Source organism: Thamnophis sirtalis, unplaced genomic scaffold (genome assembly GCF_051295495.1).
Source record: "Thamnophis sirtalis isolate CommonGarterSnake01/CBP01778 unplaced genomic scaffold, rThaSir2_p1.2 scaffold_12, whole genome shotgun sequence".
NCBI lineage: Eukaryota > Metazoa > Chordata > Lepidosauria > Squamata > Natricidae > Thamnophis > Thamnophis sirtalis.
Genome location: NW_028261392.1, coordinates 51096902 through 51123056, shown reverse-complemented (window position 1 = coordinate 51123056; position 26155 = coordinate 51096902). Strand labels below are relative to the sequence as shown.

Genomic DNA, 26155 nt, shown 5'->3' with positions numbered 1-26155 from the left:
TAGGCATCTGAGGCTTGTTTCATGGATTTTGGTAGGATTTGCTAAATATATTCCTTTGCCAACCTGCCATTAGATGTCCTAACATATCAGAGAATGCTATCAAATCTAGCAGAGGAAAGCAGGGTTTCCAATAACAACAACAATAATCCCTTTTGAATAACATTAATAAACCCTACTGAAAAAGTGATGTAACAGATAACTTGAATATGTTTATATGTATTACTAAATTGGTCTTTTTTCCTTTAAAAATGCTAGAAAATTATGTTGTATTAAAATATATAGGGGATTAATTCCACTTTAAAATATTTATTAATTCAGAAAACAAGGCAACTGCGAAATGACCCTAGATTAACAGTGATAACTCTATTTAGCCGTGCATAAATTTGAATTTCTTGGCCATTGTTGGTTTGCTTTTGTTTAACAGCTTGCATATATATTTCTATTCAGAAAAAGAAAAAGAAGAAAGAAAAAAAGAAGCAATAGAAATAAAAGTTAGATGTAATGGCTAAGATCCATAATAGCTGACTCATGGAACTGAGTTATTGCTGTACTAAAAGTTTTAGATAGCCTCTGTGTCCAAAATGTACACTTACTGCTTCTTCAGCCTTGTCAGTTGACCTTTCAATGTGTGGGCACACACTGCCCCGGGGGCAGCAGCATTGGCAGGGCAGACACGGCAGTATGCTATTTAGTACCCCCATCTCTATTGTCTTTATCTCAGGTAGCAACCCAAGATGACACTCTCATTGTATTGGGTGAATGTAAATGTCACTGTACTTTATATGTGAAGGCCAATCCACAAACAGTCATATTTCCCCCTTCACATGGTGCTCTGGATGCTCCTGGTTTTAATTTGAAAACAGACATCCAAATCCTATTGTTATAATCAATATGATTTTTTTCTCTTGACAATATTTAGGGGTGATGGTTATTTTTATAAAAAAAGCAAGACAAACCAACTAGTCAGACTGTTGTAATTTGGTCAACCACACGGGTACTATCCATATCCACCATTTCAACACATTCTATTTCCTCCCGATTCTCAGGAGTTTTCTTCTCTTTCCTTTTTTTCTTTGACGGTGGCAGAAAAGTTAGTATCACAGGTAAAATGGCAAAGCAATGAAAGAAGGTGACTAATGCTATCAAAAACAAGCACCTGAACAGTGTACGGGTCAGATTTGAAGGCACAGTTGCGAGAGGAATCAGACCAACAATGTAGCAGAGATAGCTCTGTAAAATCGCTACCCCGTGCATTTCCAGGGCATTCTTTACCCATTTAGTTCTTGTGAAATCTTTGCCCAGGACAAATGTTGACAAGAGAGGTGCACAGTTGTCAACTGTATAATTAATTCCATAAATTAAACATAACACAGAAATACAGTCCAGCTCAACTTTCCACAGGGTCATAAAACCTATAACTCCAAATTCAACTGAGGCAACAGTGAGTGTGAGCCATACATTGATGAGAGAATCTGCCACTAGGAATGCAGAGAAGAAGAGCAGGAATAAAGCACTAATACAGGAGTTCTGCAAGGGCCCCCCCACATAGGAGGCATAACGATCCATGTAGACAAAGGATGGGTTGAAAACAATGAACTTCACTTTAGATTTGAGAGACAGCTTTCGTAAAGTTTCCAGGAGGGGATAGAGCTCTTTTCGTTTGGTATCCATGGTCTTAGCTACCAAGAACATTCGAGAGGCCACCACTTCAACTTTATTATTGTATTTTTTGGAAAAAATGACATCCTCTGAAAAATGGGCATACTGGGGAGCTTTCAGAAAGGAGTTCCTCAGCATATCAGTAAAATTCTTTTTAGATAATCCAGTTGATATGTTGAGTTTTCTCAGATAATTCAAATAGCTCTCAAACCAAGATATCCTTACAAACCCCTTAGTATACTCTAGCATGTCATCTTGAACAGTCACATTCCAATATTCTATTGATTCATAAATATAAAACCCAATGACAGGGCTGTAATTGCTGAAGTACTTCTGCTGAGCAGCAGTATACTCCATGGTTTGTGTCGCAGTTGCTACAATGTTACTGAGGTCTGACTCTTCGCTGACCTGCAAGTAGCCCATTAAGGCAAAGGAAATATAAATAAGGTAAAAGAGAACTACAAAAGGCTTGACATATGTGTTTGTTATCCAGTCACAGTAATAACGCTTGAGGAAACACACCAAAAGGTGGCTTTCATAACTGTTCGTTTCCTCAGACTCTGCTGTATCCTCACTAAATTTGGCTGTCAGAAGAAATCTATACCAAGCAGGCTTCTCTTGCAATACCTCTGGTTTTGGTACCTTTCGGCAGAAGATACTATGCTGGTAGTTGTTTTCTATGTAGCCAGTAAACACGAGGCTGGAACCATAAAAGGAGAGTACATAGAGGTAGTTGAAGAAAATTGCAATACAAGAATTGCAGCAGAAGATCCTGGCTGCTTCAATGTTGGTGAAAGGGCTGGCACCAATCCCGAAAGTCACGAGATACATGGCAGTGGTGAGAGAAAAGGAGAGCATGGAGTCTGCGAACACAGCTGCAGTTCTCTCTTTTACATGTTGGTCTTCTCTAGTTTTCCTCCAGGAGGACAGCATTTCAAAAGTTCCATATAATCCGTGCCCTGGAATGAAGAAAAGAGCAACTGTAATGCTGTTATATAATTAAAATTTGCAGGTGACTCCTGCAAATGAGACTATAGCTAATTGTGCATTGCATGACCTGGGTAATTTAGGAAGAAATTGTCCTGGTGTAGGCAAATGTTCATATACAATGACATGAAAGTTATTTTTAAAAATAGAACTACAGTAATTGATGGTAATAATCTGTGCCAGGAAATTTGTAGCCAAGAAGAATTATGCTAACAAGTTATCTAATTAAAGCTAAATTATACATTGTGATGATTTAAGAGTAACCAAAATTAAAGAAACTTCAGTAATATTTTATTGATAATGCAGCTAAAGAGAAAACTTAAACATGAAGTCTATGTTATGGGATGCAATGAAGATTAATTTGAGCCATGGCATAAATATTTTTTTTCTCATTTGTTTTCTTTGATAAACATGCTCAGAAAAAGCCTTGTGGATGTTGTCAAAATGTACAGATGGATTTTTTCACACAATGAAAATGCTTATGCAAGAGCATAGTTTGGCATTAATGTTTGAAAATGGATATAGCTTCATATGATTTATATAACTATGATATCTCAATATTTATTTTCAAAAATAGATCAAGGTGCTAGATTCTGCCTCAGCACCAGAGGTGGGTTCCTATCAGTTCGGTCCGGTTCGGCTGAATAGGTATTAAATATCTGGCATACCTTTCCAAACTGGTAGTAATGGCAACCTGGCCAGGCCCCGGAACTGGTTCTCCCGGCGGCGCCATAGGCACCACTATCTTGGGGTTTGCTTCTGTGCATGTGCAGAGCAATTGTTATTGCACTGGTTGGCCCCACCGACTCCAACGCTCGCCCTGCCTCACCTTCACCATGTGGATCCACAAAACTGCCTCCTCCTGGCTCCTGCCTACACGCAGGCAAGCAGCATTTGAGCTAGCATAACTTTTTAAAGCCTTTTTTTCCTGCTTGTTTGCCTGAATGGGCAGGGAAAAAAGGCTTTAAAAAGTAAAAAAAAAAAAAAAGCTTCTGACAATCGCGGGACTCAGCTGTGAGGTGCGGAATAGTCAAAGCTTTTTTGTTTTTTACTTTTTAAAGCCTTTTTTCCCTGCTGGTTCAGGCAAGGGAAAAAAAGCTTTAAAAAGTAAAAGAGAGAGAGAGAGAGAGGGTGGGGAGGGAGGGAGGGAGGGAGGGAGGGAAGGGAGAAATAAAGAGAAAGATGAAAAAAGAGAGAGGTGTTAGAAGGAAACTCACTTTTCAGCCGGGAGATTCAGCAAACGAGAAAAACAAATGCTGTCGCTTTAAATTGGAGTCTCCAAACTGAGCATGACTGGCTGTGGAATTCTGGGAGTTGAAGTCAACAAGTCTTAATGCTGCAAACTTTGGAGACCCCTGCTTTAAATTGAAAAGCTGCTCCAAAGGAGGTTTTTAATTGCAGAAACAAAGCGACATTCAGCAATTTGTTTCTGGGTCAAACTGGATAAAAGGAAGAATTCTTATATGGTTCTATGTTTTTGAAGTTTTGGAGTTTGTGCAATATGGGCATTGTGTTTCTAAAAGGGTTTGGATGATTCCCATTGTGGCTAAATGACTTTCGTCCTGTGTTGGATCTTGAGTGTGGGTGTAATGGCTCCTCTCCTAACTTGAGAAACTAAACACTCTTGAAACGGATTATTTCAAAAGGAACCTTTAATCAAGCAGGATGGAAACTATTAAAAGCAAAGCAGCATCTGAAACCCTTTAGGCAATGCAAATGTGATTAAGATGATAATGACCCCTCCCCTTTGTCCAATGCAGATTCTAACCAATACACAAGTGTGAAGATGCTTCCTTAACTCTTCTGCCCTAGGATTCAAAAAACAAAAAAACAAAAACAAAAAAAAACAACACACGTTCCCATGGCTATCTCTAGTTAGACATCAAAGTTATATATCCCACATGGCTATCATAAACATCCCTCCAGAGATGTTGGGACTTTCAGTCTCCCAGTGACAGGAAACCAGTTGTAAAGTTGTAAAACTCAATTGTTTTGGATATAGCTAATGATTTAACTCCGAGGCTCCCCTCCTCCCAATTGAATTGCAGTATCACTTTTAGGGATCTGACATGCTGCTGTTCTTTAGAAAAAGGAGAGAATCACCTGTGAAAAAATAGGAAAACAAATTGCATCATAGTATTTTAACAAAGTTTGTCAGGGTATTGGGAGTGAAATTTTTTCAATAGGGCAGGGGCCCGAACATGGTGTTTCCTATTGATTTTGGGATGAAGGTAAATGCTTCCAAGCAACTAAGTATTGGGTTTTCTCCCTGTGGGTCCTAGAGTCCAGGACTTCCTTAATTTCAAAATGTTGTTCGCCTTCTATCATGATAGGAACAGGAGGTGTAGGTGCATGTGATCTTAGTTGTGAGATTACTTCTCATTTGAGTAAACTAATGTGAAACACTGGATGAACTTTCCTGAGTGTCTTTGGCAGGAGTAATTCTACTGTTACTGGGTTGATAACTTTGGTAATCAGGAAAGATCCGATGAAATGTGGTCCTAATTTCTTTGATGGTTGCAACGACTTCAGGAATTTTGTCGATAGGTATACTCTATCTCCAACATGGAAGGGTTTGGGATTACTGTAATGCGCTCTACATGGGGCTGCCCTTGAAGAGCGTTCGAAGACTTCAGTTAGTCCATAATGCAGCCGCGCAAGCGATAGTGAGTGTACCTAGGTACACCCATGTTACACCTATCCTCCGCGAGCTGCACTGGCTTCCCATTGGTCTCCGGACACGTTTCAAGGTGCTAGTCATTACTTTTAAAGACCTACATGGTTTAGGACCTGGCTACCTGAGAGACCGCCTCCTGCCAGTTATCTCCCAGAGACCTATAAGATCACACAGACTAGGCCTCCTCCGGATTCCATCTGCCGGTCAATGTCGGCTGGCGACTCCCCGGGGGAGGGCCTTCTCTGTAGCTGCTTCGGCCCTATGGAATGATCTCCCCATGGAGATCTGGACTCTTACTACTCTTCCGGCCTTCCGCAAAGCGATTAAGACCTGGCTGTTCCGGCAGGCCTGGGGCTGTTGATTTATCCAGCCCCACTCTAAGCTATATGAATGTTGTGAAATTTTAATGTCTGTTTCTTTTAATTTTATACGTTCCCCCTTCCTGCTTTTATCTGTAAGCCACCCTGAGTCTCTCGAGAGTGGGCGGCATACAAATCCTAATAAACCGTAAACCGTAAACCGTACTCTTTTTTTGTCACCTTGAGTTTTGAAAGCCTCTCTAACTTCCTGTAATGCTAATCTAACCACTGGCCATGTGTTTCGTAGGTTGTCTATCCATTCTTTTAGTGAGGGGATGGTGAGTTCCTCAGGTATGGGGTTGAAATCCTGGCCTGTTGCTACTCTAAAAGGTGTGAACCCAGTGCTTGAGTGCACAGCGTTATTGAAGGCCGCTTCTGCAAAAGGTAAAAGGTGAACCCAGTTGTCCTGTTGAAAATTAATAAAACATCTTAGGTATTGTTCTAGAACCATGTTCCGAATTTCAGTTTGACCGTTGGTGCATGGATGGTGACTGGAGCTATGTCCTTGGGTGGTGCCCAGCAAGTTTAAGAATGCCCCCCAAATTTTGAGGTGAATTGGATCCCTCTGTTGGAGATGATTCTCTGCGGGGCTCCATGAAGGCAATAAATGTGTATCAGGAATAACTTGGCTAGACTTTTGGCAGTTGGGATCGTTTGGCATGGTATAAAATGTCTGTTTTGAAAACAAGTCTCTTACGATCCAAATGACAGTATTCCCTGCGCTTTCTGGTAGTTTGACAATAAAATCCATAGCTATCTCCTTCAAGGGTGCTGAGGGCTCGGTTACCTTCTGTAACTTCATACTGTATTGTGGTTTCCTGGATAGTGCATCTGCCAGAAAACTTTTTCCCCCCGGGAGGTATCTGAGCGTAAATTCAAACCGTTTAAAGTACTGAACCAATCGTACTTGTTTTGGAGAGAGTTTCCTTGGGGTCTTTAGGGCTTCTAAATTTTTATGATCCGTCCAGACTTCAAAAGGGATCTTACTCCCTTCTAGGAAATGTCTCCAGGTTAAGAGCCCATCGAACTGCAGAAGCCTCTTTCTCCCAAATGGCCCACCTTTGCTCAGATTCATTCAATTTTTTGGATTTGCATGGTTGTAATTGGTCTTCCTCATTTTTCTGAAGCAGGACCGCTCCTATTGCCACATTGCTAGCATCTGCTTGTATGACGAATGGTTTCTCTGTGTCCGGGTGCTTTAGGATCGGTTCTGCCAAAAACAGCCTTTTAAGTTTTTCAAATGCCACTTGGCATTCCATTGTCCAGTTCAAAGGCTGCTTCAGTTTTGGGTTTCCCTACCCCTTCGTTTTTAAGAGCTTGACGATGGGGAGAGCAATTTGGGGGAAAGTGGGGATAAACTGCCGGTAAAAGTTGGTGAATCCCAGGAAGCTTTCAACTGTTTGCACGTTCTGGATGGTTCCCAGTCAAGTATTGATTGCACTTTCGAAGGATCCATTTCTATGCCCTGGTGTGAAATGCGGTATCCTAAGTAATCAATTTTTTCTTGGTGGAATTCACATTTGGAGAGGTTAGCATAAAGTTTTGCAGAGCGAAGTTTGTTCAGAACTGCCCGGACTAGATTTACATATTCTGCCTTGGTCTTAGAATATAATAAAATGTCATCAATATAGACTATGCAACCCTTACATAGATGCTCACGCAACACTTCGTTTATTAATTGCATAAATACTGCAGGGGCCCCTTGTAGCCCAAATGGTAGCACTTTGAATTGATAGCACCCAAGAGGTGTGTTAAAGGTCATTTTCCATTCATCTCCCTCCTTAATCCTGATACGGTAGTAAGCCTCCCTTAAATCCAGTTTTGAAAAAATTCTCCCTTTGGCTAGGTATGCTAGCATATCCTTCATGAGTGGGAGGGGATATACATTTGCCATACTGATTGAATTTAAATTTCTAAAATCAACACATAAGTGTTTGGTGACATCTTTTTTCTCTCTAAACAACACTGGGGCTGCAACTTTTGGTTGGGCTGGTTCAATGAAACCCCTTGCTAGGTTTTTTTTTCAATGAATGCCCTCAGTTCTTTCAGCTCCCTTGGAGACATGCTATACATCTTGGGTTTAGGGAGTTTGGCTCCAGGTAGGATTTCTATCGCACAGTCAGTGGTGCGGTGAGGTGGAAGCTCATCAGATGCTTTTTCGCTAAAAACCTCAGCCAAGTCCTTATATTCTTTGGGTATACCCTGGGTTGGCATAGTGTAAGCAGGTATTGCTGTTTCTAGGTGCTCTGCCCCCTCAGTTTCTCTGTCTGGATTCTCAGCAAAAGTCACGTGCATCTGAACTCTTATGGTGCCTTGCTTCCAATTAATTTGGGGGTTCCATTTTTTCAGCCATGCAAGATCCAGAACTAGTGGCCATTCCATGCCAGGCGCTACTATAAATGTAAGGATTTCCTCATGGTTTCCGATGCCTATCTGTAGAGGCTCAGTGGCAAACGAAGATGGCTCCCCCCCTGCTATTGACCCAGCTAGTTAGCAAAAAACTGTGGGGCTTTTCAGCTTCCTTACATTAATCCTCAACTTCCTTACCAGGGTTGGGCTGATCAACCAGCGGGTGCACCCCGAATCCACTAAAGCTGAGATTTTTATCCCCCTCTCCCAGTTGGGGATAAATAGTCTCAGGAGCAAGGTAAGCGGTTTAATTGGTTTGCTTACCAGTGGTTCATCCTCTGGATCAATTATGGATATGTATGGTTCCTCCTGCTGCGAAGCCGGGGTTTCCACCTCAAAGAAGGGAGGGGGTATAAATTTTATGGTCTCCCTGCTCCTCAGGGCTGTCTCCTTTCCGTGCTGGCCAGGTTTCGTAGATTTCCCCCCCAATGGGCGATCTGGTTTCTTAGCTAGTGCCTGAGAACAGCATTTTGCAGCACGGTGCCCCTCTTTTCCACACTTGGATTTCAGAGGTGGTGTCGTTTGTGGTTTAAAAGGTTCTTGTTTCCATTGGGGTGGGGATTTCTTCAACATTCGTCCTGCCTGATACTGATTTCTGGTCATGTCGATCTCTGCCTCTTCAGCAATAAGATACCACTCATGTAGGTGGTTTGGAGCACCTCAGGCCACACAGGCATTGTAGAGGTCATCACTTAGTCCATCCTTGAACCAGCTTACCAGGATATCGTCTGGCCAGTTCACATGACATGCCAGGTCTCGAAATTCTTCAGTATACTCTGCCACTGGCCGGCGTCCCTGCTTCACAACTTTAATGCGGTCATGTGCTTTGCAGTCTGCAAGGGGATCCTCGAACCGTCATTGCAGGGCCATCATGAACCGATCAAAGTCCTGCAGTTCTAGTGCATCGGCATCATGTAAAGTCACCATCCAGATGGATGGCAGCGGCTCCTTCCAGGGCTAGGGTGACCACTCGCACTCGGGCTCCTTGGGTTCAAAAATCACACCCATATTCTTGCATGTAGGTGAGCACGTGTGCCACAAAGAATCCTAATTTTTTCGGGTTCCCATCAAATTTTACCCCCAGGGAAGGAGTTTTCCTTTCTAACTGCAGGTTTCGGAGTTGGTTCGGAGTGACCCCCAACCCATGCGCCAACTGGGGGGAAGACTTTCTGGGTTTCTAGCTGTTGCTAGCTTCATCAGCAGGGACCAGAGCAGGGTTAGTTCCCCTGGCGTCACCCCCATTTTCCGCCCTTCCACCGCTTCTCGGTTGCCAGTCTGGCTCCCCCCCCGGATGTTGAGATTTTCCAAAATTTCCATCACCAACTGGGTTACATGCCTCTTCAGAGGATCCTCTCTCAGCGCGGCTTCATTTAGCTCCTCCTGGTCAGAGGGGGCTTCTAACTCCAATTTCCACCCTGATTTTCGGCTACCTCGAGTAAGAGTGACTCCCCTGGTCTTCCCTTCCTAGCTGTCTTTCATCCCGATTCTGATTGACCAATGAGGCTTTTTGGGGTCCTCCAAGCTCACTCCGTTCTCTCCGCCAGGATACAAGGAGCAGGTCTCTGGTTGTGGAGGGTTTTCCATCTCCCTCCAGCAGTCAGTTTCCCCTTGTTCACTGTTATGCTCAGACATGATTTGCTGGGTCCCCTTGGTAGACTAAAAATGTTTCTCTCCTGGTTGACTACTTTGCAGATAGATGCTGCTTTATGTAATGGCTCCTCTCCTAACTTGAGAAAGTAAAGATTCTTGAAATGGATTATTGCAAAAGGAACCTTTAATCAAGCAGGATGGAAACCATTAGAAGCAAAGCAGCATCTGAAAACCTTTAGGCCATGCAAATGGAATTAAGCTGACAATGACCCCTCCCCTTTGTCTGAATGCAGATTCTGACCAATACACAAGTGTGAAGATGCTTCCTTAATTCTTCTGCCCTGGGAGTCAATAAAGCACACGTTCCCATGGCTATCTCTAGTTAGACATCAAAGTTATATATCCCACATGGCTACTATAAACATCCCTCCAGAGATGTTGGGACCTTCAGTCTCCCGGTGACAGGAAACCAGTTGTAAAGTTGTAAAACTCAGTTGTTTCAGATGTAGCTAATGATTTAACTCCAAGGCTTCCCTCCTCCCAATTGAATGGCAGTATTACTTTTAGGGATCTGACAGTGGGGCTGCTTACTCTGATTCTATTACTTTGTTTTTTTAGCTGCCAAATATTGCCACGGGGAAATTTCAAAATATCCTGTCTTGAATAGGTTTTCTGCAGATCTGTTTGCCTGCTTGTGTGAATGGAGCCAAACGTTCTATAGGCTCATTATCTCTATCTGGCAGGAATGTGGAATGAGCCTCAGGCAGGTTTCTTTGTTAGCAGCTTGATTTTTCCTTGTTTTTCTGGGAGCCTTTTTTATGAGTAATATTTTATTTGGGGTGGGTTGCTTCCCACAGGAGGAAGGGAGAAAGAAAGAAAGAAAGAAAGAAAGAAAGAAAGAAAGAAAAAAGAAAGAAAGAAAGAAAGAAAGAAAGAAAGAAAGAAAGAACAGCAATTTAGAGCTAGAAGGCTACTCATCTAGTCCAACCCCCTGCTGCAGCAGGAAACCTTACATTGTCTGGATTATTTTGGTGCCTCTAACAGAGAGGAAAATTGCCAGAAAGGAGAAGGAGTTTATTAGGATAAGGCTGCCATGCAGAGGAAGGCAGAGATAGTCCTTAACTTATGACTACAATTGAACCCAAAATTTTGGTTGCTAAGCAAGAGCATTGTTAAGTGAGCTTCACCACATTTTACTCAATCCATGACATCTCCTGGTGAGTGATGTCAAGTTGGCCATGCCCACCCAGTCACATGACCAACCGGTGACATGACCATGGAGCATGCACACCCAGTCACATGACCAACAAGCCATGCCCACCATCACATGACTAACAGAGCCTTCTCGGTTGCAGCTCCGACGCTTTGGAACGATCTCCCCGTGGAGATTCGCACCCTCACCACCATCCAGACCTTCCGCACAGCCCTCAAGATCTGGCTATCCCATCAGGCCTGGGGATAAGTCCCTAATTTTGCCCCGCCCGAATGTCGAATGAATGTTGTGTTTTATTGGTTATTTTCTTTTATTCACATTTTTTTCCTTTTTGTGTCCTGTCTCACCCCCCCCCCTCCTATGAAATGTAAGCCGCCCTGAGTCCCCTTAGGGAAAAGGGCGGCCTATAAATGTCAATAAAATGACTAAAAAAAATGACTAAATGACTAACATACTACATCCACCAAACAAGCCACATCCACAGAATCGGTAGTAAAACCGATCAGCACCTTAACCTCATAATGCTGTGTGAAACACAAAGGTTTGTTTCTAAAAGTCACAACAATAGGTTAGATTGATTATTCATTGAATTCATAATTATGTGCAAAATTCTATACCCATGGAACCAAGTGGTTGCCTGGCCTAGACAATAATTTAGATGATAGACATGAATGAACTGAAACATTATTATACTTTTGCCATTAATAAAGCTATGGAAGAAATATACTGCACATTGTTCATTATATTTAAAATTTTAAGATATAGAAGATTTTAGGGGGAGGCTTGGAAGGGAGTTGAGAAATTCAAGTGAGCCTGTGTAGCCCAGGACAGCTCTAACACCCCAAGGTCAAACACTGCGAAATCTCTAAGCTGTTCCAAATGTTCCCTCAACAAAATAAATACAATTGATTGGTGGACAATGAAAACTTTAGAACCGGCTTTGCTACATCTGTGCTTCTACTCTTATGTGGAATTATTCGTAAAATAATGTCCAGGAGTTTCTTTTGCTGCATTTACCAACAGGATGGTTGACAGGTAAGTTTATGGGAGTCCAGTCTAAATAACTGATTTAGCATCATAACAAAAATTAGAGTTTTACTTCCCTGTAAATTTTTGGCTATTAATAATATCCAATAGACAATTATTTTAACAATGGAAGAAATACACCTATGTACCAATGTACAGTACTGGCTCAATGGCTTTGAAATGGAGCTGAGCACCATCCCTTATAGTCGGGTATGTCTAGTGGAGTAAAATCCACAGGGATTTCTTTACCTATCATATGTACATAATGTCAAGTGCCAGGGTAATAAAGAAATGAGTATAAAGATTTATAGCAAGCTTAAGCTCTCTACAAGAATCTGAACTACTAACAGACAAAGGAAATTGGTGGCAGATAGGAGTCAAAGACATTCAAGGTGGACTTAGATCTCTTGTGGGCATGAAGGAACTCGTGACTGATGATGTGCTTGATGTGTCTCCCAGGTTTAGCCTGGTCATTTCATACACATACTCTTTTTATAAGCACTATTTCTTTAACATATTATATCATCTTTGTAAATCAGCTTCCAGTGTCCCAATGTCCTCCAAAACTACTGCCATTCTATTTACATAGCTAATTATACAGCACTTTGAAAAGAAAAGATACTAAAAGAGGATTGGGATAAGCTCCCACTTGTTCTCAGCCATAAAATGATTTTTGCCTCAGAAAGAGTTGGACAGACTTTAATCACCTGATTATTGCTGAGAAATCTGGGTGTTAATGTCAACAAATCTCAAATCTCAGGCAAGCAAAGTCAATGGGGAAGCCATATTCACGTAACAACCATGTTACTAATTTAACTACAACTTAACGAGTGATTCATAAAACAACTGTGGCAAGAAACATCATAAAATGGGTCAAAATTCACTTGAAAACTGTCTTACTTAGCAATGGAAATGTTGTGCTCAATTGTGGTTGTAAATTGAGGACTACCTGTACTTCTAGATTAACTTCACCTGTGCATTAGGGGAAATCTGTTGATTATACTTTATGTGTGATCTACAGTGTTCTCCTCTTTAATATTCAGCATCTCTTCACCCACTTTTTTTGTATTGAGTCTTGGACTGTGTTTATTTAGCCTGAGAGAAAAATTATGATAGATTATGTTAAATGCTTTTTGTTTATATAATTGTATGTAATTGCACTGCTTTATATTTTGATATTTGCATTTTGCATTGAACTTTGCAGTATATTACTTTGAGATTGTTTTTTCTTTATATAGCCAATACAAAAGTTTGAGTAAATGAATCAAAATGTTACAATTGGATCAAATCTTTATATATTCAGTGCAAAATAAATCCTGGAATAGATAGAGAACATTCTACTTCAAAGGTTTAATCAATAGGCTTTGTTTTCATGCAGTGCAATCCTATAAGTATTTATTTGAATTACTGTTATATTATACCACCAAAACCATTCTTTGAAAGCTGACCTTATTCAGAAAATCAAAGCATGTAAACACGCATTTCTTCATTTGCTTTGCTTAATCTTCAGGGTATTATCTCTGCAATCATGACAGCTAAAAATTTCCTCTAAAATGATCAAGAGAGGCTGTTGCAGGGATTCTGATCAATACTTCCTGCAAGGCATTTCTCTTGTTCTATCATTGTTCTACTTACTTTTGTGATATTTTGTTATACATTTTTGCCAAATTTATAGTGCTGAAATGATTAATCACAGCCTCCTAATTAATAGAACTATGGTACAGATAGCCCATTTTAGATACTTGGATACGTTCCTGTGACAAACAAGTTTCAGTACAGAGGTCCTGCTTTGATGACATTTATTGCAGTTAAAAGGATAACATTATTCATGCATTCTTTGAATGGGTAACTGAAAATAAGATTGAGCACTGTTGCCATTAGTGTGGGGTTTTGTGTGCTACTGTAATGAATTCAACATTAATGCCTGAAGAAAATGGCCTTTGTCAGATAGGTCTGTTTTCAAAGAATTAATCTGGAACCACAGCAAAAGATTACAGATATATTTCTGGGTTCATGCTGAATACCCAATCTTCCTAGAATGTCATCTGGTATACACATTGGTAAATTAGTTGGCCTCTGACTCAGAAGTGGGTTTCAGCCAGTCTGGTTTGGTACGTGCGTACCGGTGGCAGAAATCTGGCGTCCATTTGTGTACGGGGGCCTCCGGAGGCCCTGTACCAGAATGGTCCCTCCCTTGGCCTGTCTCCCCCACTCACTCTCCCCACCCACCCGGTTGCCTCTCTCTCCCTTTCTCGCCCCACCTGTCCATACCATGCTTGCCCCGCCCATCCACTTCCTTTACTGGAGCGGAGAACTCAGCTGTTGGAAGAAGGCTGAGCTTCTTTCTCTTTGACAAGTGCCTTGCAAAACCAGGACTTTGCAAACCACTTCTCAAAGAGAAGGAAGCAGATGCAGGGCTTCTTCAGAGGAGCTGAGGTTGGAGCAGATCCTGGGTCAGTAAGCAGCCCGCAAGCTGTCACCATGTGATTGCTCTGGGGGTGCAGCTTGTGGCCAGAGTGGTGGGACTGCCCCGGAGAGTCTCTCCTGGCCAGGAAGGATCACCAGGAGAAAGCCAACTGCAGCCAGCAATGAGACTTGAAAGAGTGGCTGTCCAGCAGATCCAGGAGTGTTCCCAGGTTGGTGAGGTGATATGGAGATTGCACAGGGCTAGACTGGAGGTGTCAGGAAGGCAGGGGTCGAGGCTATGCCCCCGTAATGGCAAAAAAAGAATATCTCGCCATCCCAGCTGTGCCGCAAGGAAAAGGAAACAAGTCTTGGGAAAGATCTTCCCTCCCCCTTCAGAGACCCCGTGTGGGGAGAGAGGAGGCGGCCTGGTTGGAATGTGGGTGGGCGGGCAGTTTAATGGCCAGTGCCTCCTTTGCTTGTTCGGGCAAGCAGAGAAAGAAAGGAGGTACACAATAGCCGAGGGCGAAGGTGCTCCCCTTCACCCTTGGGGACGGTGACAGGGGACAGCTTTATTGCACATCTCCTTCCCTTGCTCAGCTGCTATCGCTGGAGTGCTGCCAGGACAAGTGAGGTCCTGGGAGGGACCTTCCTTCCCCCTCCAGAAAGCCCATGCCGGGAGAGAGGAGGCAGGCTGGTTTGAATGCGGGCGAGCGGGCAGTTTAGTGGCCAGTGCTTCCTTCACTCATTTGGGCAGGTAGAGAAAGAAAGGAGGCGCATGATAGCTGAGGGTGAAGGAGCTCCCCTTCACCTTTGGTGGTGGGGGTGCTTTATCATACACCTCCTATCTTTCTCCAACCGCCTCAATGAGCCAAGGAGGCACTGTCCCCAAACTGCCTGCCCGCATTCAAACCAGCCCACCTCCTCTCTCCCGGCATGGGCTCTCTGGAGGGGGAGGTAAGGTCCCTCCCAAGACCTTGCTTGTCCTGGCGGCACCCCGGCGATAGCAGCTGAGCAAGGGAAGGAGGAATTCTGGGAGTTGAAGTCCACAAGTCTTAAAGCTGTCAAGTTTGAACACTCCTGGGGTTTTTTTCTAAAGGGCTAGGGGTGCAAAGGTCTTGTAACTTGACAGCTTTAAGACTTGGCACTTCAAATGCCAGAGTTTCTGAGCCAACATTTTGGTTGCTAAGGAAGAGCATTGTTTAAGTGAGTTTCACCACATTTTACAAGTTGGTCACGCCCACCCGGTCAGACCACTAAGCCACACCCACAAAACAGGCCACACCCACAGAATAGGTAGTAAAATTTTTGAAACCCACCACTGCTCTGACTGATATGTTCAGTTTATTTCTAGAGGGCTTGATTGAGCTAATAAGTGCAAATACTGAACCTTTATCTAAGCCTTTAGATAAAAATACTTCTAAACAGAATACCAATTCCATATTAAAAGATAGGATACTTTAATTTTATCTGCCTTCATGTGCTACTTTAAAAATAAATTAAAAAGCCATTTATATAAAGACCACCACAAATGTCAACTTAATTCTTAAATATTATATCTATAAAGTTTTCTAACAAATTATCTATAACAGGAAGTCCTCAACTTATAAACATTTGCTTAGTGACTGTTGCAGGTAACCTATTGTAAATCTTTATAGATACAATATTTCAGCGGTACTGAAAAAAGTGACCTGTGGTCATTTTTCACATTTATGATTGCTGCAGCACTACTGTGGTCACATGATCAAAATTTGGATGCTTGGCAACTGGTTCATATTTATGACAGTTGCAACGTCCAAGGTCATGTGATCATCTTTTGTAATTTTCTGCCATGCAAAGTCAATGGAGAAGCCAGAATCACTTAACAACCATGTTATCAACTTCACAACTGCAGTAGTTAACTTAACAACTGTGGCAAGAAAGGTCATAAAGTGAGGCAAAACTCACTTAGCACCTGTCTTGTTTAGCAATAGAAATTTGGCTCATTTGGGTTGTAAGTCGAGGACTACCTATACACCATTTCCTTTGTAAACTACCCCCCCCCCCCCCATATCTCCTTTGTGTTAGGCTAGGCTAATTTAGATTTCTGGAAGCTGAAATCAAACACCTCTTGAGAGAAGCAGACTGGAAAGCTTGCTTTAAGCCATACCATTTCACATTGAAATTTTATTTCATAATCTGCGGTAAGTTCTTTAGGGGAGCAAGCAAATGTGGTTGCTTATGCTTAAATTCTCAGTTTTTAACTTGCTTCCAGTTATTGCATAAATTTCTGTAAATTAAATAAACAACAAACAATATTCCAAAATTCACATGAAATTATTCACAAATCATATTTACCCATAAGGCAAATAGGATTAATATTTTTTTTAAAAATGTCAAAGGACCTTTTTCACAGGAGAATCAGGGGTGAAATGATACCAGTTCGGGCCAGTTCACCCAAACTGGTAGTAAAATTGCTTTAAAAAGTAAAAAAAAAAGTTCTGACGATCAGCTGTGCAACAATCAGCTGTGTAACAACCAGCTGTGCTGCAATCATCTTCTTTTTACTTTTTTAAAAGCATTTTTTACTACCTGTTCACCGGAACCTGTAGTAAAAAAATGCTAAAAAAAGTTTTAAAAAAGTTCCGATAATCAGCTATGTGTGACAGTCAGCTGTGCCTGATTGTCTGCGAGGTTCCTGATTGTTGCAGGGGCCATTTTGTGTGAAGCCCAACTGCTTTTACATTGTGTGTGAGTCAGTTGTGCAACTTTTGCGTTATTTTTGTGTAATGTGTGCTAGTTGGTTTTTGCGCTCTCTGTGACTCTGTGAGGGTACCGCTTGTTGCAGGGGACATTTTGTATGAAGTCAAGCTTCTTCTATGTTGTCTGTGAGTGCAGCCATGCTCACCCAGTCACATGCCCACCAAGCCACACCTGCCCGGTATTGGATATGATTGTAAGGCGAAAGAATCTCCAAATAATTGATTGGGAACATCTTGCTTAAGTTTAAATTCCTGACATTAAATATTAATAACACTTTATAGATTTTAGTTTAATCATTAATACATGGCTTTGCAAAATTAGTCATGGTATTATTAGAACTTAAGCAGAATATTAAGAATATATTTATACATACATGTACATGCATGGGAGACAGTCAATTTTAAAATAGAGGAAATGGATCTCAAAACCATCTCCTTTTGATGTGATTGTTTTATAGATACAGCAATTTCACCTACTCAAAGATCAAAGGTCAAGGAAGAAGGTGAAGATCCTTTCAGCAACCTTCCTTAAAATCACCTGATAAGTACGAGAACAAGACCTCTAACTGTATTTTTGAGCAATTTGGGTGCAATGGGACATCATTTGTAATCCTATCAGGCAAAAGTAGAATACATGCATATAGAATATTTGGCATCTATTTGTGGTGAGATGTTTGCTGTCAATCCTTGTTCTCCAAATTGTTTTATGGTTGCTTCCGCTGGGTAGGTCATGACTGTCAATTTGATGACTAGCACAGTGCCCCCATTAAAACTAATTAGGAACAGTGATAAAGGCATAAAAACTAGCAAAAAAAGTACAACCATTGAATGACTTCCTATTGTTAATTATGTTTTAAATAGTTATGGTCTATTCTAAACAGGGAAAATAATTAAACTCACTTTCACGGCCTCCATAAAGGCAAAATGACCTTTTTCAAAAACGAAAAGAAGGAAAAAAAAAACCCCAACAGATTGCTTGCCAATGTAGAAACCTACAAATTTTATAGTTCCTCTAAATACAATAGACAAAGTTGCCTTAAACTTTGGTATCATACTCAAAGATGCCATTTTTATTCAGCTAACTGTTCTAAAATCAAATCCTAGCAATTTTTATATAATGACAGCCCAGCAATAAGAACTAATCCTAAAGCATTTAGGATTCTTTTACTATTTGACAGATCTTAGTAGATGCAGTACTATAGCATTCAGTATCCACCAATTTTTGTGTGTGTTTTATAGTGGGTTTTACCAGTATAAACAATTGGATTTTCATTTTGCTCTGAACCTTCCTTTTACTATGTCTCTGTCTTTGACAATCGGGTAATGCCACTTCTCCTAAAGTAATAATCCAGCCGTATTATGAAGTGGGCCATAATCCAGAGAAAAATATATCATAGCTTTTCCTTTCCTCACCTGCAAGAAATCATGTTGAAATCAAGCTTAGAAGAGATTTCTCACATTGAACATGAAAAGAATTGAACTTGGTTTTTTCAGCACTTCAAAAAGAGGCTGATTGATCTTTGCTTCTGTAGTAGCTATTGGGAGAGAATGGATTTGGGATCAGAGCAATGCAATTAATGTTACCTTTGACTCCCTGATCTAAAGCAGAGTTCTATGAATGCTTCCTTAACTAAAGACTGTGGGCTACATACAATATTACATGCTTGTGTGTGTTACATTATTCATGTCTAGCTGGTGTACCTCATATAACATTTTTCATATATCACTGGAGACAGGGGTGGGTTGCTAATCCTGTTCCAACCAGTTTGGTTGGAACGCGGCCGGCGGCGTCCTCGTGCACGCACACAGTTCACGCATGCGTCTTAGCACCTGCGCAATGCTCCAGCTGCTCGCGGAGACTCGCGCAGGCGCTGTATGTGCCATCCAGCTGCTCGCGGAGAATCGCGCAGGCACTGTATGTGCCATGCGCCTGCGTGGAAGCGCAGAAGCCTTCAAAGACCAGTAAGGAGCGCGGGCGGGCGGGTGGGCCCTTCGCCGTTCCCAGAAGTTACTTACTTCCGGGTTCGCCGACCAACCGATTTGCGGGGACCGCCGCGAACTGGTTGAAATCCACCCCTGACTGGAGACCTCTGATTCAGTATGTTGTGAATATTTCCTTCATAAAAGCCTTATGCAGTGCCTTAGTTCTTATAAGAATATATACAATGACCTGTCTGAAAAAGATAGCACCAGAGAAGTAGAAATATGATGTTAAAGGGATGGATATTTTGTGTTGAGCATGTGATAATAAAAAACAAGAGAAGAGGAATCAGCAGCTTTTGGATAAAATTTTTGGAAATCTGACACTTTGGTTTCTTTGTGGGTCTTGTCTTCAATGGTGTCTTTTTTTCTCTCAAACATAAATAATTTAGTTCTAACAGAACAACAGTTGAAAGGTAACCAATACAACAGAGAACAGAACAGCATTATAGACATTTAGAGATTTTTAAAGGAATGTCTTTCATACAAGTATTGGGGAGGTGGGTGTGGGAGAGAAGGAAAAGTATCTAAAAATTTGAAACATTTCTGAATAAGAACATGAGTTAGCCCTAAGACTGTAGTAAAACATAGTCAAAGGGTTTTAGAAACCAGTTCAATACATTTTAAATAAACACACAGTCTACTATAGGATTCCCAGCTGACTGTACAGCTGACTCCATCAAACACAGCTATTTTCCTGAACCTATTCATGAATGTGGAGGCTGTATTGTACAGCAATCAATTTATAGAGAACGTCCTTAAATACTATCTTCTAAAAGCTTTGATATGCAAACAATATTTGTGCATAACAAATGGAAATTGATAGTGGGTATATTTTTCTGTTTTATTCTGTTATTCCGTTATCTGAAAATGTTACTGACATCTGTTTTATTGTCTTTGCCAGTCAAAGGTTTTTTTTAAAAGGAAACTACAAAATCTAAAACTTATCTTTGTCCTGAAAAGAAATATTATTTTTTGCCCCGTTGCCCAGACTTTAAAGTAGCCATTATTGTGGCCACTGCCTCTTCTGCTGTCACTTTGAAGAACTTTATCTTGGATTTTTTGAGGAACTGCTGGTTCCTCTTTGGTCGTCAAGATATGTTTTTTCCACCTGTTCCTCAAGAATGGTTGTGACCAGAAGGTCCCTGACAGTGGGTGTCTGGTTGGGTTTTCACGGAGCCCATCAGACCTCCATTATTTCCCAAACATTCCCATCACAGTGCTTCTGACTTCTCTGCCCTCCACAATCAGCTTGACCGATAGGATGTCAACACTGAAAGCAACCTGAGAGAATGCCAAGAAAGCGCTAGCTAAAGGGGCACAAACCTATAAGAAACAGGCAGATAAACACTGAACTCTTCAACGGCCATTCCAATTGGGGGAGAAGGTGTACCTTTTCACAAAATATTTGAGGTTAAACCTCCCTAGCAAGAAACTGGGGCCAAAGTTTATGGGACCATTCCGCGTAGTAAAGATCATCAACCCAGTCACAGTGCCCTGAAGTTGCCTTGACTACTAGGGAAGATACACCTGGTATTCCAGAGTAGCCTCTTAAAACCTATGGTCAGATCGACCCTGAGGTCACTGCCACTGGAGCTCCTGAACCCTGTGGTCATAGGGGGCCAAAACATTTCCGACCAGTTCAGCTGAATAGGTAGTAACTCGTGTACGTGCATAAAAATTTTTGGGTGCTGAACTGGTAGTAATGCTAGCAGGAACCCACCCCTGGGCCAAACCCATTATGAGCTGCAACAAATCCTTGATTCGAGGTGGCACACGAGACAACTCCAATACTTAATCAAGTGGAAAGGCTACCCCTTATCAGAGGCATCTTGGGTAAAAGAGTAAAAATATCCAGGCTGATTGCCTTATAGAAAAATTCCACACAGAGAATCCAAACAAGCTGGGAGGGGGGTCGCATTCCTGAAATCTATATCTGTACTCAAATTGTTTTTGCTTTGCGCAGGTCATCTTCAGAAAGGGGGGGGGGCAAATGTCAACTTGTAAATGTATTCCAGGTTTGCTTTCAAATTGCCATAAGCAGGAGGAGGGGGAATTGACAGAGCTGCTCGGATGCTTTCACCTAAAGCACATTCCACACATGCTTTTCTCCAGATTGTATCCCCCAGATTACTGGAGCAAGAAGGAGGGGTGTGGTGTCTACAGTCCTCTGACATATTCCGTTGAAGAATGTGATTTATGACACACTCAGGGAGGAGGGGGAAAATAGGGTCATAGGTGGCTGTAAGTTACATGAGGTAAGAGCTGATTCCGCTTGGGTAATTGCCGAAATGTTGTTCCTAATAAATGACTGGATTTCTTTTGAAACTTGGTTCAAGGCTCATAATTTATTGGGGCATCTGTTGGATACCTGACAGTTATCTTCCCACCAAAGATATGTTTCTATTTTTCTAGTTGCATTTTTACATGCTTTCGAACTGCTAAGTTGGCAAAAACTGGGACAAGTAATGGGAGCTCACTCCATTATGTGGTGGTAGCAGTGGTGAAATTCATTTTTTTTACTACTGGTTCTGTGGGCATGGCTTGGTGGGCATGGCAGGGGAAGAATATTGCAAAATCTCCATTCCCACCCCACCCCAGGGGAAGGATACTACAAAATCCCCATTCCCACCACACTCCTGGAGGAAGGATATTGCAAAATCTCGATTCCCACCCTACTCTGGGGCTAGCCACAAGTGGTATTTGTCAGTTCTCCAAACTACTCAAAATTTCCGCTACTGGTTCTCCAGAGCCTGTCATAATCTGCTGAATTTCACCCCTGGGTGGTAGGGGTTTGAACTGCCCATCTGCTGACCTTTCTGATCAACAAGCTCAGCATCTTAGCCATAGAGGCACCACATTCCCTAATGTATACTAATGTATATGAGGTAGAAATAGACACAAATTTATGGGCCGATCACAATCCAATGAGAATCAGCTGGGAAGGATGAAAGAAAAGTACAAGATGGACTCTAAATCAATCGATATTAAATGATGGAGAATTTAGACAGACGTTGAAAAAACAAATGAAATTCTTTTTAAAAGAAAATAGGAAAGAAGATATGTCACTACAAAACCTGTGGGACACAGCAAAAGCATATATGAGAGGAGTTGCTATATCACATACAGTGAAGAAAAATAAAAGGAAGAAGCAACAACAAAAACTTTAGAAGAAGAATATAGAAGACTTGAGGTAGAGTTACAAAAGGAACCACAAAAAATAAATTTAAAACAGCAAATGAATTTTAACTAAACAAAAATTGAATATCCTTGAAAAAGAAGATCTGGGGCAACATTTAAAGAGAATGAATCAAAAAAATTTCGATAATGCAAATAATCCAGGGATATGGCTAACCTACAAACTGAATAAGGAGAAAGAACAAAATGGATAAGTAAATTACAATTACCAAACTGAGGAAAAAAAGAATGTCATTCAGGACTTTTATAGGAAACTATATGATGACAATGAACAACACTCCGAAGAAAAAATATTACAATACCTGGAAAAAGCTAACTTTTATGCAATGGAATTTATGTTGAATGAGAAGATAATAATGACAGAAGTAACAGAGGCAATTAAAAAACAAAAAACAACAAAACACCTGGCCCAGATGGGCTGCTGACAGAAATATATAAAGAACTACAAGACACCCATTATTAGAGGTATATAATGCAGTCTTACTCAAAGCAATGATACCACCATCAAGGGTGGAAGCCAATATTACATTGATACCAAAAGAAGACTCAGACTTAAATTTAAAATTACACTCTCATATCTCTACTAAACACTGATTATAAAATATTCACCTCAATGGTAGCCGAATGACTGAAGAGGCTCTTGAAGGAGTTCATACACTCTGACCAAAATGACTTTCTACCCAAAAGGCAGATAAGAAACAATATGAGAATAATGTTAGACAAATTGGAATATTATGAAACACAATGAAAAGCAGTTGGCCTTGTTATTTTTAGATGCTCAAAAGGCATTTGATAAAGTGAATTGGCAATTTATGCTACAATTAAGACATATGGACTCTAGCAATAAATTTATAAATATGTTCAAGGCAATATATACAAAGCAGAAAGCCAAAGTGCTTGTAAATGGCATGGTGGCTAAAAAATTTACAATTCAAAAAGGTACAAGGCAAGGCTGCCCATTATCTCCATTGTTATTTATCTTAACATTGGAAGTACTAACCAGAAATATCAGGCAAGATGAGCAAATAAAAGGACTAAAATTAAAATAGAAAAATACAAATTACAAGCATTTGTAGACGATCTAGCCTTTATTTTACAGGATCCATTAAAATCAGGCCCGAGCCTTATAGAGAAATTAGAGGAGTAGGGAGAGGCTGCTGGATTAAAAATAAATAAGGAAAAAAACAAAATGATAGTTAAAAATCTTACAAATAAACAGAAGGATGAATTAATAAAGGAAATGAATATCTAGATAGTGAAAAAAGTGAAATAGGAATTTACTTAACAGTAACAATCAAAGAGGACAACTACACAAAATTAATGCATCAAATTAAATTGGATATGGAGATATGGAAAAGTCTGCAACTTTTCTTATGTGTAGGATAGCCACAATAAAGATGAACATCTTGCTAAAGATACTTTTTCTATTTCAAACTACAGCAATAGAATTAGAGAAAAAATATTTTGAGGACTTGAATAAAATAATGTTGAAATTCATTTGGCAAGGAAAGAAACCAAGAATTAAATTGAAATTATTGCAAGAGTCAAAAGGGAAAGGAGGGTTTGCCTGACTGGGAACTGTAGCATCCATAGTCCACATATTTGTTGCTATATTCATTACGATAACATTTATAATACAAGTGTATATCAAGATAATTACAATAATACATATCATCATAAACTTCTCTCCAGGGTAACATTTTCTCTTCTTATATCTCCTCCTTCCTAATTTCTGTTTCTGTTCTCTAGCCATTGATAATACATCCCATATAAAAAAATATTCAATTTCAATATTGCACATTTCATTATTTTCTGAATCACCCTCTCATCTGACGGGATCTCCTCACTCTCCCACTGTTGTGGAAATACAATCCTAGCTGCAGTCAGTACGTGTAGAATTTTTGTCATATTTTTCTGGTAGGATGCCCAACAGAAATGTGTCTTGTCTCAGTTCAATATGCTTCATTATTATTTTTTCCAGCCAGATATGTATTTTAAACTGGTATTTTTAGATGGGGGGAGGGGCGGAGCTGATGCCGTGGCAGAAAAACGATCCTGCATAAGGCTTTATAGAGATTCGCCAAATTCTTCCTGTCAGAAGGTTCAAATGGACCGAAGCCACCTTGGAGGGGTGGTGAAGAAGAGACAAAACTCTGTAGAATACAAAGAGATTGCTAACTCCTTGGATGACGCAGTGAAGCTCTCAAGCTGGCATAAAGAAAAGACGGACATTGCATGCCATCCAAGGCTGTGGCAGCTCAATTGCAGGAGAATGGAATGGAAAGTGTAAAAGAAAGAACAGTGCATTGGCTGGGTAAGATTCTTTCAAATTTGCTAACTTCTGCTGAAATTATTCCTTTAACATTTTTTGGAGAAGAGTGGGGCCAAAAAAGGGGGGGTGTCAATCTTCCACCCCTGGAAAAGCTGCAGATAAGCATATAGCTGAAAAAGATCCAACTTAGAAATTTGAAACAAGTGGATAATTTGGGACTTTAGTGTTAAAAGAAGAAAATCTGATTGACTTACTTAAAGAACAGTCAATTGGACTTTGTGGAAATTTAACTTTATTTGGGATTGTAAATTTCGGACTCTGGAATACTTAAAAGAAGGAAAAATTGTGTTTTTCCTTGAAGCCTTAGGAGAGGAGTAGAACAACAGTGACATCTATTGGACCAGAGGGAAAATTGATAAAGTTAATGGAGAAAGGGTGGGACTTTTGATCTTGAGACAGCTTATTGGAACATTGTTACAAGATTTAGATAAACTGCCTGCACCTGGAAATTGTTGATAGAAAGAAGTATAGAGAAAAGAGTGAAACAGCAGAAATGGTAAACATTCTAGTTCTTGGATTAGATACAGATCCCAGCAATTGAATAGCCATGTAACTGGAATTGAGAAATAATAGAGGCTGCACAGAAGAAACTTGAAGAACTATAATTTTGCTCCTCTCCTTGAGGATGTATAATTGGTTGAACATAATTACGGAATTTCTGTGAGCCCTTGTGGATTATAATTAACAGTTTGGTAGATTACAATATTGAGACTACCACAAAGAAAAGAAAAACTGAAAGAAAGAAGAAAAGAAGGAAGATAACATATGTGGAAAAGATTTTGGATATCCAATTATAAACTGATGTATCCTGATGGATTATAATTATTATTTTAGTGTTTTGGTGGGCCTTTTTTGGATTACAATTTACTGTGTCCCCATGGATCTTAATTAACAGTCTGGGGGATTATAGTACTGAGATTATCTAAAAAAGGAAAGAAAGAAGAAAACAAGGAAAAGAAAATAACTTGTGTGGGAAAACTTTTTGGTCTATGGATATTTTGAATTGGTATGGAATGTAAAGGAAATTGAGGTTTGGAACAAGAATTGAAAATAAGAAAGGAACTGTTGGATTACACTAGATATACTGGAGGTTTGGTCATTTTGTAATATAACAACATTTGATTTATAATATGACACAGTATTACTGACTATTGGCCTACAGATTGTTTACCTGTTACTAAACAATAACTATTTCAAAGATTGGGTTATTATAGGCTATTAAAATGGCAAGTAATAAAAATGCTAGTAAATCAGGGAGGAAAACACCATCATCAGCACCAGCGTCATTGGTGACATTCAGCCTTGCCAGCCAGCTCTCTATTGATTCTATGGTACAGATTGAAGAACAAAATATCTTTCAATTATTGGTGAAAAATATGATCCAAGCACTACAGGAAATGCTACAAGGAGAGATGATTAAGAACCATGAGGATATGATAGATAGAATGCAAAAGATGGAACAAAAATGGAAGATAAAATTGATAGCATACAAGAAACAATTACCAAAAATGAACAAAGGATCCTGAAAGTGGAAAAGACAGACCAAATGGACAAGAAAATAGATGAGATGGAGAATAGTTT

The 26155-nt window shown here is 40.4% G+C and overlaps 1 protein-coding gene across 1 annotated transcript in view; it reads right to left on the bottom strand.

Annotated features, from left to right (window-relative positions):
• Positions 1–290: 290 nt before the first annotated feature.
• The window catches only part of PTCHD1 (patched domain containing 1), a 115843-nt gene continuing 89978 nt past the window's right edge, over positions 291–26155 (bottom strand). The window contains exon 3 of the mRNA XM_014070100.2: positions 291–2618. Within this exon, the coding sequence (XP_013925575.1) occupies positions 964–2618 (1655 nt within the window). The 3' untranslated portion in view covers positions 291–963. The remainder of the gene's footprint in view (positions 2619–26155) is intronic.